At 33.0% G+C, this 12,622-nt stretch overlaps 1 protein-coding gene across 3 annotated transcripts in view; it reads left to right on the top strand.

The window, feature by feature from the left end:
* LOC104746037 (calmodulin-binding transcription activator 6-like) overlaps window positions 8,680-12,622 on the top strand; it is a 9,336-nt gene continuing 5,393 nt past the window's right edge. Inside the window, exons 1-11 of one of the 3 annotated variants that reach the window (XM_010467420.2) lie at window positions 8,687-8,774; window positions 8,855-8,998; window positions 9,618-9,743; window positions 9,840-9,955; window positions 10,050-10,138; window positions 10,259-10,304; window positions 10,475-10,592; window positions 10,732-10,851; window positions 10,939-11,264; window positions 11,371-12,071; window positions 12,157-12,574. In XM_010467420.2, coding sequence (XP_010465722.1) covers window positions 8,935-8,998; window positions 9,618-9,743; window positions 9,840-9,955; window positions 10,050-10,138; window positions 10,259-10,304; window positions 10,475-10,592; window positions 10,732-10,851; window positions 10,939-11,264; window positions 11,371-12,071; window positions 12,157-12,574 — 2,124 coding nt within the window. In that variant the 5' untranslated portion in view covers window positions 8,687-8,774; window positions 8,855-8,934. Of the gene's footprint in view, window positions 8,999-9,617; window positions 9,744-9,839; window positions 9,956-10,049; window positions 10,139-10,258; window positions 10,305-10,474; window positions 10,593-10,731; window positions 10,852-10,938; window positions 11,265-11,370; window positions 12,072-12,156; window position 12,622 lie in introns of all 3 variants that reach the window. The other 2 variants (XM_010467421.2, XM_010467419.2) reach the window with 2 other exon arrangements.

Below are 12,622 nucleotides of genomic sequence, written 5' to 3' on the forward strand. Positions count from 1 at the left end.
TTCAAATGTTTTTTTTCGGATCTTAGAGATTGACTCTATTTAATTTATATATTGTTTTGTCTTTATTTTCTTTTAATTGATTTTTCATCTTTTTTGTCTGATGTTTTTTTTAGGAAAAAATTATAGAAATCTATGAATATGTCTATGAATAAGTAAATATTTACAGTTAATGATCATAAATGAAAACATAAAATTTCAAAAAGCATCTGACACTTGTGAATATATATGGTTAAATACAATTTGTGGATACATTATCATTATGATAAATCAGCATCTTAGTTAAATATTAAATTTTTATTTCATAATTCATCAATGTTGATTTTTTTGTTTATAATTAGGTATTAGCAGTATTTTTCTTTCTTTCAAAACTAATAACTAAAAAATAAATTGGAAGGAAATTTACATCTGTAGAATCATTAACGTTTTTTTTTTTTTGTTAAAGATAAAATCATTAATCATTATGATATCTATGTATCATTAATAATACGTTTTAATGATAATATAGATTTCAAAAAATGTACGCATCGCTATAGTTAGTATGATGTCATTGCATTTATTTGTAAACACAAGATATCCATGACTTGGATAACCGATAACTTTTTAGAGAGGAAATATATAAAAGTTTATATTACTTGTGGTAACAACATCTTTTAGGCTCTTTAGGAGAGGAGTACATTCTCCACCATTGTTAAAGTCAGCCAGGTAACATTCAGTCATCACTACAACAAAAATCAACATTCATAGCACACAATAAATGCTCTCATATGTGTTTAATAGCGTTTTCATAAATGCTATGTTCTCCGCAGCTATCTTAGGTATCACTTCTATTATAGCGTTTTTGACATGTTATTATATACTCTCTCTGTTTCATATTAAGTGTCATTTTAGACTGATTATTTTGTTTCAAAAGAAGTGTCACTTTATATTTCCAATATTGATGTTTGGTAAATTTTCCAATTTTATCCCTACTAATTTAATGTATACACCAATAGAAAAAATTGATTAATATATTAATAAGGGGTAAAATAGAAAATTTAATGATTTTCTTAATATGTGTGAGAAACTCTAAAATGACACTTAATATGAAACAGAGGGAGTATTGTTCTTTTATAACATTAATCAAATGCTATAATATAGTTATTTATAACACATATTTCGTGCTATCTAATATTATGTCGTAGCATTTTTATTTTGCTATATGGATATATATATATATATATATTTTATTTAATTTTTATAATTTATATATTTGACAATAGTTTTGCAGATTTTATTTAACTGGATTGATATAAAAAAAAAATTTCATAAATCATCAACATTCATAACATAACATTAATATAAACAAGTCTTACATATCATACCAAGTCTTATACTATGCTGCCAAGTTTTATCCAAAAAGTTAACATTATAAGGATAGAGACAAACTTCGATCTCTTCGGTCTCTTCTCCTCTATCGGTTTCGCCTTCCCATCAAAAGCATTACACATGTCTGAAGAACTGTTCCGGTAAGCATTCTCGTCCATATTCCCTGTAATCATGTGTATCCACATCAACTTAAAGCTTATGTTTTTGATTTGATTTTCATTAGAGTTCAAGAGTATACATAGTTACATACCTCTACTCCAAGTTCCATCTTGTAGATGAGCAATAAAACAAACAGGTATTACCACATAAATAGAAACACCCAATGTTCGACTATGCCTTGGCATCCAGCACCAACAACTACAGCTTTTGTACCAATATTAAAATGATTGTTGCTTCTCTCTGTATACACCTCCAACATCGCTATTCGCTAATAGTTGTTTCCTCTCTGTATAACATTAAAAACAGATAAACTCACATTACAACAGAAAACTTTACTACCAACAAATCTTTGGCCTAGATAAACAACTCACTATTTACGTCATAAATTATTAACGGAGAAGAGAGTTTTACCTCTTTGTATGTTCTTATCTTCTTGGATTCCAACTTTTGACAAACTGAGAAAATCCACATGAATGTGACGTTGATCAAAATTAATACAATACTTTCAACTCGTTAATACAATATTAAGGTGCTTTTGTGGTAAATTAAAGGAAGATATTCACTAACCCAAAACGTTGACAGGTCAAAAAATGAAATTTTAGCTCAAACTCAAAAATCAGAGACTATGGGGTAAGTAGAATCAAAATTAAGGTTATCTATAAAACAAGTAGAGAAGCAGATAAATAAAGCATTCACCTTGTATCAGCATAACTTCGACATTATAATCACCAATGTGTAGTTCATAGAAGAAAAGCTTTCAAGAGGAAGATGGCTTGCTCATTATCCGCCCTAGCAAGCAAAGTTAAACAATGTAAGTAGCACGAGATAGGTAAATGACTTACATAGTCTCCTTGAACTCAACTGTCACCACAGTTAGATTCCTCGCAGTCTTCATAACTAATTCACACTGCAAAATGACACACAATCAGCTTCTCTGAATTGCAGATCCAAATCACAAGAATATCTGGTAGCTTACCGAAATATGAGCAGAAGAGAGATAAAGACATACTAAATTATCAAAGAACATCTGTTTGTATTCGACACAACGATTTCACACAAGACATGGATAGTCTCTCTGCAATTGATGTGTCTGTTCCTCCATAACCCATTAAAGGAACATTACAAATCAAAGATCAAGACTTTACAAAACCCATATGATTTAATTAATTGAAAACCAGAGAGAAGAAGAAGAAGAATACGTATATGGCTGGAGTTACGATGACGGAGCACAGGTCACAGCCCCGAGCGATGGAGAGAACTCTAGTGCTGTTTTAAAAGACAAGAAAGAGGGGAAAACAGTCGCAGATTCGGAAGGTCACAGTCACGGTTGAGGAAAAAGTCGGAGCTGGTGATTTTGAGTTTAGGTTGGAGGAGGATCCTGTTGAAACGAGCGTTTCTCCGACGGTAATTAAACTCGTGATGAAGAACCAGTAACAGAAGACGATGGAGATTGGTGGAATTAAAGGAGGATGGACCGTCGTCTTTATCCAGATCTGCCTCTTCCACTTCTTCGTTGAACCAATTTTTGCATAGGAGTTCTAGACCATCGTCTCATCCAGATCCCCCTCTTCCAATTATTCTTTACTCATGAGTCTTCCTCTTCTGAAAAATTACGAGTCTCTCTCTGTTCTTCCTCCTTAGGTCAGGACCACGGAGATCTCAGCTCCCGACTTTCTCGAAGAAAATTGCCCTAATTTTAATTTGGGGAAAAAGAAAAAATTTTAGGTCATTGATGCTGAAGGGAAGAAAATGTTTAAAGTGTTTAAGGGTGAGAAAAATTTTAGCATACGAATCGATGAATAAGTTATTTTAGCTTTTGGTTCAGTGATTTTTTGGCATAGCATTTTTTAAACGCTATTACATAGTAGCAAAATTTCTAAATTTACTTTTAATAGCAGTTATGAAAACCGTGCTATCCTTATGTGCTATCAATAACGATATTTCTTGTAGTGCATGCACTCAAACCATAGGTATTTAGGCGTACACAAAGTATTGCAATTGTCAAATGAGAATTTATTTTTGCTCTTTGCATCTACACAACGGTCACAGAAAAATATATCAAACAAAATCGATGTAAACATGTGTGTGTCCCTAGATCTTGTACTAACATATGTTACATACCAATACCAGTAACAGACAATTATATCATAAACTCCAAATACTAAACATACCCTTAAAAGCTACTCACTCTGATTTTATTACTTGTTTTTCAATGCAAATGTTTGGTAAAAATTTCAGTTTTATTTAACTGTTTTAATGTTTTGACCAATAAAAAAATTAGAAAATATTTTAAAAAGGATAAAATAGAAAATTTAATGGTTTTTTAAATTTATGTGAAACAAACTTAAATGACAATGAATAAAAAATGGAAGGAATATATCCTAAATGTAAAATAGAGAACCCAAACCTATAAAAAAAATTGTAAAAGTTAATTTAACATATTGTAAATGTATAAAATATGACAAAAATAAAAATGAGAAAAAAATGTATTTTTGAAAAGAAATATCTACAAAAAGCATTTTTTAACAATTTTTCTAATATCATTATGATCACCCTATATGTTGAGTTAAATGCAAGATTTATTTCATAAATGAAACAAAAATTGATTTCAAAATTGATATCGAAAACAAATGAAAACAAAAATTATATATAGTAATTTGTAAAATTATTAACTCTTCGTTCCATAGGTGGTTATTCCAGATAAATCAAACTGAATGCGATTTTTACAAAACCAAAATATTCCTTCAAGGAAACTGAACCATATCTTAAGCCGAATAGGAGCTAAACCAAAACAAAAAAAAAAACATGATCCGAAATTTTTGTTGAATACGTTAAAGTGGTATTCAATGTGCACTAAAAACTTAAATAAGGAATATGATTTGTTGAACTCCATTTTGTTTTTCTTTGTTTCTTTTGATAATGTTAACAAAGTGATTCACAAACATCAACTTGATAAAGTTTTAAAGATGTATGACGATTAATCCTTTTAGGAAACAATATATATATACAAAAACAAAATTTCAAAACCACCGTACATATGTGTGTCTAATCTAAAATAAGATTGGTTGGTGATTTGTCTTATTGGTCCGACTGATCTAGGAGACCGGTCTTTTCATTAATTTTCTCCTGAAATGATTTCGCGTTCGTAATTGTCAAAAATGAAATTAGGTGTCGCAGCCACTATTTTTACGAGAGCTGCTGGTGTCATCATTTTCGCTAAAAATAACAGCAACTGTTGGATGGATTAAAAGGTGTCGCTGCGACTGTGTTTAGTGTTTACGGTGTTGCCGGTGTACTCTCCGCAAACTTGACTCTCAACTCTCAAGTTTGTATTTTCGATCACTGGATCAGCCATCATGAAAAGAACAGAGCCATACTCATACAAAATTCTCATAAATATTAATTATATTTATATGGATGAGTATCATACGTATGTTTGTATGTTTCTTTTGGCTATTTTAATCTTACTAGTATTCAACTACTCAGGGCCAGTCCAAGTGTCTCTCCATTATCATTATTGCAGAGTTATCTGATTAGTATTCTTCTTACTTTACTTTCCCGAATTCTCTTATATTTGGTGCTAAAAAGATTTATTATATAGGATAATTTTAAAGGTTCTATGGATAAGATAGTCACAAAATTCACACCAAAAGTACCAAGATACGAGTGTTTCAAAAAAAAAAAAAGTACCAAGATATGAAAGTCTTATTGAAGTTGCAAGATACAGTAATTTTTAACTATATATAAATTTATTCATTTAATAGTATTTTGTCGTCTTGAAGGTGAAAGATACACAAAGGATCATGATCTCAAAACGTCAGAGAAAACTCTAACAATGTTACACATTCTGTTATACACTATATCGCGTTCTGGAACATAAGACGGCACATTATGACGTCCGGTAAGAACAGCTTCACACACAACTATAATAACAAAGACTTTCGCAGCCGCCTGAGATGTTAACTGGTAGTTCTTAGAGCTAGCAAACCCTATAGCTTCCGCGTTCGATTTAACAGCTGACTCATAATATGTTATGCAAGACCCATACGAGATCTTGAGCTTCGGATCAGTCGTGGTTCTTGCTAAGCCTTTCATCATTGCTAGGTTATTATATCCCAAATATTGCGTCATTAGGAGGACAAAACCGAGAAGACCATTCAAGTCAAGGGTGAACGTTTTTGGATAAGTGGTTAGCCAAGAGAAGCAGAAGGTGGTTTTTATTGTCGGTTGTGAGCAGAGTTGGTTAAGTGATTCATTTGTGACAAAGATGAAGACAAATGAGTGACTAATAAAAGAAGGAGAAGAGGAAGAACTGAAAGTATGTTTCTTTTAACGCAAGGAAAAACCATTGTCGTGGATGTGGAGAATAATTATGAGTAGACTTAGATATGTTGGAAGTGCATATTTGCTTACTAGTATACATATTTTTTGGATGGCAAACGTGGTAATGTGTAACTCCTATTTGGCAAGCTGTATCTTGGTGTGTAAGGCTAATGAATTGTGACCCAAATTTGTTTATTCTAGTCAATTGTTGCCTCAAATTCAATTGGGAAGACATATCTTTCCTTAGAAAATCCATTTTTATTGGATATGAAATCTAAGATATCCTTATAAATCTATGAAATTCTTCTTCAACTAAATTCAAAATGGTATTCAATCCACCATTTTTCAATTGATAATGAACTAGTCAAAAAAAAATATCTAGATTGTTAGATCATTTCCATCTTTGAAACAAATAAAATAGAATTCTGATAGGATTTGAAAAAAAAATATCATTTAAACCATGAATTTAATATCTAGTATTGTTGACAAAGCCAAATAAACATGTCGCTAAAATTTGATAACGGAGCAACTAACATCAGTTTGGTCCATCCATCGTTAACTAATCTGTTATCAATAAAATGAGGTCAAACATTTTTTTTTTTTTCTAAAGAAAAGAGATAATAAATAAAGGGGTGACACCAAAAAGAAATATTAAGACCCCAGAATAAATGATGAACCATAATTGTCAAGCCACGTATCTACTACTGTCCACGTCTATTCGTACAATCGCCGCAGATACTGAATGATCGTTTTAAAAAGCTCTGGTCTGGACGCTCTTTATTTCACCCTTTATCAACAACCACTTTTTCTAGTGTACATGTTCACATTTTGGAGTTGCTTGCTTTGCCTCATTTTTTTAAAAAAAATATTATTTTTATATCGATAGTTCGACACATGTTTTTCTTTTTTGAAAACGGAATATCGATACATGTTTAAGCATGCCATAATAAAACATACCTTAATTCATGAAATTATATTAAATGAGTTTTATCAGTGTGGTACAGCAGGACTTAGTTCAATTATTGATTTAGATTTCATGTTACTACAACACTATTTTTAAAAAAAAAGGTTTTTAAAAGTTTCGTGTAATTTTTATTTTAATTCTGTATCTATGAAGTTTATGAGTGGTATATATAAGTCTCACCGTATGTCTACCGCTCTAATTTTAAAAAGGTTGTTAAAGTCTCGTGTTAATAAGTACCAAATTTTAGTATCGTTAATCATTTCATGATTTCAAATTAAGTATCAGAAAGCTTACACAACTGAAAAAAAAAAATTATATGTAGTGAAGTAATTGGAGCTTATGTGAATTGTGAAGTGAACCAGTGTAGTATAGCAGAGAGAGAAGAGATCTTGCGTCGAACTGTCTTAGACCACTTTTAGTGGGCGATACTCTTACAAATTCTTTTAATAAAAAATAATAAAAATAAGAGAGAAGAGAAAAAGTAGGAAAACAGTTTCTTCCCATGGTAACTCGAGAAGCGATTCTCATATCATATATGACAGGTGTTGTTTGCTCAATAGAACAACTATTAAAAGATAAATAAATAATAATAATTTGTTCAAAAAAATCTTTTTGAAATTTTTTTGAGAAATGGTCGGCCGTTATTCCACTAATGATGCCCTTATAAATGACTTGAGAGGGAGGAAAGCAACCTCATTGATGAGATTTGACTCTCTATTATATTTTTTTAACAAGTTTGTGGATGAGATTCAAGTTACCAATAGTACATTTTTACCAAAAAAGTTAAAAAAAAAAATTACATAGGAGAATAAACTTTATTATTTTGAACGTTCACATGATTAAAAGTTTAAACCAGTAATATCTTATTAATCAATCACTTAGAGAATACACAAACCAAGAAACCTTTACAAGCCCAAAAAAAAAAACAAAAACAAAAACAAAATCATGAATGGTAGATTTTCACTAGTCCGATTAGAATAGTTAGAAAGGTTAAGGGGTATTGTGGAAAATAAAAGTAGGTAGGGGATCAAACTTGCAAATTTCATAAAAATATTTAGTTGAAAATTTAATAAGGTGTTATTGGATTATAATTTATAAAGAGTTCAACAAAATCATTAAAAATAAATAAGTAAAAGATTTTTAAAGATTGCTAGAGAGTATTATATAGTTTTGTTGATTAATATTCTAAAATCTTGTAAAGTGCTTCAAACAATCTTTGTATTTTTGTGATATTTTCCATAACTTTATTTTGTAAACAAAATGTTTAAAATCATGAACCAATAATATAATAATTGAATTCATTAACAATCCTAGATTTTTTTGTTTTAATTAAATAACACAAAACTTTTACTGGCTTTATAAAAGTCTGAATAAAATCACCCAAATTTGTTAAAATTTTAATTGACTTTTTTACAAATCACAAACTAATAACATTAATCTATAACAAAATTTAACAAAATCTTAGATCTAATAACAACAGAATCTAAATAACATTTTAAAAAAGAAAGTCTTTAAAATTCTATTCAAATCGCAAACCAATAATTCTCACTTAAAACATCTCAAATCCATTTCTATATTTGCCTATATTTATAAAAGAAAATATAGCCATCTACATTTTAGAGTCAAACTTGCTCCAATCCACATCTATTCTCACCTTTAAAATAAAAATTGCTATATTTTTTTTAATAAATATAGCAATCTCTATTCTAGAGCTGATAATAGAAATGAGTTGGAACAAAACTATCTCTGTTATAGAATTCTTATAGTTTAGAGAAAAAAATAAAAAAAATCTATATTACAGATGGTCTTAGTAAAATAAAAAATAAAAATAAAAAAATAGAGAACTCAATAAAAAAAATCCCTAAAATACCCAAAAATTAACGGAACATTCCAATTTTTTTATATTTCGATTCACTCTCTCATCATTACATAGACAGACAGACACCATCGGAAGGGCTCTCTCGTATTCTTCTCAATCTCACGACGACCAAATCTGTATGACCAGATAATATTACTCTTCTACTTGTTGACTTCGTTGTTCAGTTTCTTTTAGGGGTTGGTTCTACTTCCTCGGATTTTTTTTTGGGTCAAAAGAGCTTCGAATTCGAGTGTGAATCATCAAGATGGACGGCGACGGTTCCCGCAGGCTTATCGGCTCGGAGATTCATGGATTCCATACCTTACAAGGTATAAGACTAAGACCCATCTCTTTGTTTTTTATTTTATTATATGTTTTGTTGTTTTTTGATTCGCTGGTTCTTTGGTTTATTCCAGTGAGTCTTGTTGTTTTGGTCAAGCTGTGTGGTAGTTGAGTCTTTGTTATATTATATAAAAAAATGTAATTTTTATGAAATTGTATACCCCTTTTATTATTGGGTTTTGGAGTTTATTTTTTTTTTTGGTGTGCAAATGGAGTTTATTATTACACTTTGTATATATTTGTTTAGATGACGTGGCCGTTTTTGTTTGCAGAGCCTTTGAACTTGAATTTGTAGTTAGTTACTGTCGAAATATTGAGGTTCCTTAAGTTTTTTATATGTGGATTTAGTGTATGATTCATAAGTTTATAGTCTGCAATCTTTTTGGGAAATTATAGACTTTTGGCATCTGTCGAATTTGAATTTGGATAATTCAGAGATTTTTTTGGAAGGAAGTGATGAAATTGTGTGTTGTGCCTGAACAAGTTTACTTGTGTGTTGTAAGCACAAAAGCTTAGAAACATATTATATATGTTTGTGATGATGGATATACATATTGAATACGTTTTGGTGTACCTTGACATATGTTCTGGTTGTGTGTTTTGCAGATCTTGATGTCCAGACAACATGGGAGGAAGCAAAAAGCAGGTGGCTCCGGCCAAACGAGATCCATGCTATCCTCTCTAACCCTAAATACTTCACCATCAATGTCAAGCCGGTGAACTTACCCAATAGTAATCATTCTCTTCTACCCTCAAATAGCCACTCAAATATTTGAGGGTGTTTGTTCAAGTTTCTATACACTAATGTTATGTTTCATTATTTTGTAGGTGGCAGAATTATATTGTTCGACCGTAAGATGTTGAGGAACTTCAGAAAGGATGGTCATAACTGGAAAAAGAAGAAAGACGGAAGGACAGTTAAAGAGGCTCACGAACACCTCAAAGTGAGTTTTTTTTCTTCTGTAGCTTATATCTTCTTAAAAGCTCATATCATGATTTTTTTTCCCCAGCTAATTAATGTCCTTTGAATGATGCTAGGTTGGTAACGAGGAAAGGATTCACGTATACTATGCCCATGGTGAAGATAAAACTACTTTTGTTCGGAGGTGTTACTGGTTACTGGATAGGTATGTAGTAAGCAAATATCACTGACTTGTCTGCTATATGTTCTTTTAGAAATTACTTGATTAGAGGCCCTTCTCTTCAGAAGGTGATGAAAGTTAATCATCTCTTCTTTTTTATGGCAGGGCTCGAGAGAATATCGTCCTTGTACATTACCGTGATACACAGGAGGTTTGTTTTCTTTTCTCTCATTTGTGTTTCTTATGTTACAAAGTGATTGTTGGATCAGTGTGATGTATTTCTTTGCTGTCCATGTTTGGATTCTCTCTTTCTCTATTGAATAGTCCCTGTCTCTGGTCACTCCTCTTTGATATTTTGATTGGTTGAACTGATATGTTCAGGCAGCTACATCATCGGGGGAGTCAAACTCTAGTCCTATCTCTGTCTCTGATCAGACATTCCCAAATCTCGTGGCACCTGAAAATATTGACTTTAGCATCGAGAACTCACGTTATCTAGGTGAGACACAATTTTCAAGTGATCTCGATTTTTCACAGTTTTACATGATAGTATTAGGATCTGATGCTTGGAAACTTTGAATGCTTGCTCTGATTTCTTCATCTGGACACTTATCACTCTTTCTTTTGGCGGGTCACAGCAAGCAACAACAGCCCAGTTGTTAGAAATCATGATATTAGCCTTCATGATATCAATACGCTTGATTGGGATGAGCTGCTGATACCAACCGATCTTAACAACCTATCTGCACCAACCGTAGGTAAGTTACACAGGATCTGATTATGTCAGTTTGTGCAGTTAAAGAACAATGGGGTGATGTTGAAGATATATTTTTTTCTGTGATCAGATGATTTGTCATACTTCACAGAACCACTCCAAAATGCTGCAAACGGTTCTGCAGAGCCTGTGTATATGACAATGGCTGATGAATCTCTTGATGCTTTGCTTAACAATGGTCCACAAAGTCGAGAGAGTTTTGGAAGGTGGATGAATTCATTTATCGGCGAATCTAATGACTTGCTGGAGGGTCCTTCCTTCAGCCCCATGGTTACGCATGACCAGGATCCGTTAGCTCCTCAAGCTTTATTTCAACCGCACTCCAACATACCTGAGCAAGTGTTTAACATAACTGATGTTTCACCTTCTTGGGCCTATTCTTCAGAGAAAACAAAGGTAAGAAGATCTCAATCTAGAGATAGTATGTGCTATCATATGAATAAGTTGATAGGTATGGAATGCAAAATGGAGAGCATAACTTTCTTACATAATGATTCTGCAGATTCTTGTAACTGGGTTCTTGCACAACAGTTATCAACATCTCGAAAGATCAAACCTGTTCTGCATTTGTGGTGACTCGTGTGTCCCTGCGGAATATATCCAGGCGGGAGTCTACCGTTGCATCATACCTCCGCACTCGCCTGGGTTGGTAAACCTCTATCTTAGTGTAGACGGCAACAAACCAATCAGCCAATGTTTCAGGTTCGAACACCGTTCAGTCCCAGTTCTTGATAAGACCATCCCTGAAGAAAATCAAGAATCCAAATGGGAAGAATTTGAGTTCCAAGTCAGACTTTCTCATCTTCTATTTACGTCTTCCAACAAACTCAACGTTCTCTCCAGCAAAATCTCACCTACTAATCTGCGAGATGCCAAAAAACTCGCTAGCAAAACGTCCCATCTTTTAAACAGTTGGGCTTATCTACTCAAGTCAATCCAGGGGAATAAGGTGTCGTTTGATCAAGCGAAAGATCATCTCTTCGAGCTTACTCTGAAGAACAGGCTTAAGGAATGGCTTATGGAGAAAGTGCTCGAAGGTCGCAGCACACTGGATTATGACTCTAAAGGCCTCGGTGTGATCCACCTTTGTGCCATTCTTGGATACACTTGGTCGATCCAGCTGTTTTCGTTATCAGGTTTGTCGTTGAACTTCCGTGATAAACAAGGGTGGACTGCTCTTCATTGGGCAGCATACTACGGAAGGTAAAAATGATCCCTTTCAAAAAGTTATATGTACTTTGTTGTAAGCTACTTATTTCTGTATACTCTTTTTTCTTGGGTTTTGAAGGGAGAAAATGGTGGCTGCTCTTCTTTCTGCTGGGGCGAGACCAAATCTGGTGACAGACCCGACAAAACATAATCTTGACGGATGCATGGCGTCTGATTTGGCACAGCAAAATGGATATGACGGTTTAGCTGCATATCTTGCTGAGAAATGTTTGGTTGCTCAGTTTAGAGACATGAAAATTGCTGGAAACATCAGTGGCAATCTGGAGGCTTGCAAGGCGGAGATGATGAACCAAGGCACTCTCCCGGAAGATGAGCAGAGTCTCAAGGACGCTCTGGCAGCATACAGAACAGCTGCAGAAGCAGCGGCTCGGATTCAGGGTGCGTTTAGGGAAAAGGCGCTGAAGGCGGCACGGTCAAGCGTGATTCAGTTTGCTAACAAAGAAGAAGAGGCTAAGAGCATAATTGCAGCTATGAAGATTCAGAATGCGTTCCGGAAATATGATACGCGTAGGAAGATAGAAGCC

This window comes from Camelina sativa, chromosome 15 (assembly GCF_000633955.1).
Source record: "Camelina sativa cultivar DH55 chromosome 15, Cs, whole genome shotgun sequence".
NCBI lineage: Eukaryota > Viridiplantae > Streptophyta > Magnoliopsida > Brassicales > Brassicaceae > Camelina > Camelina sativa.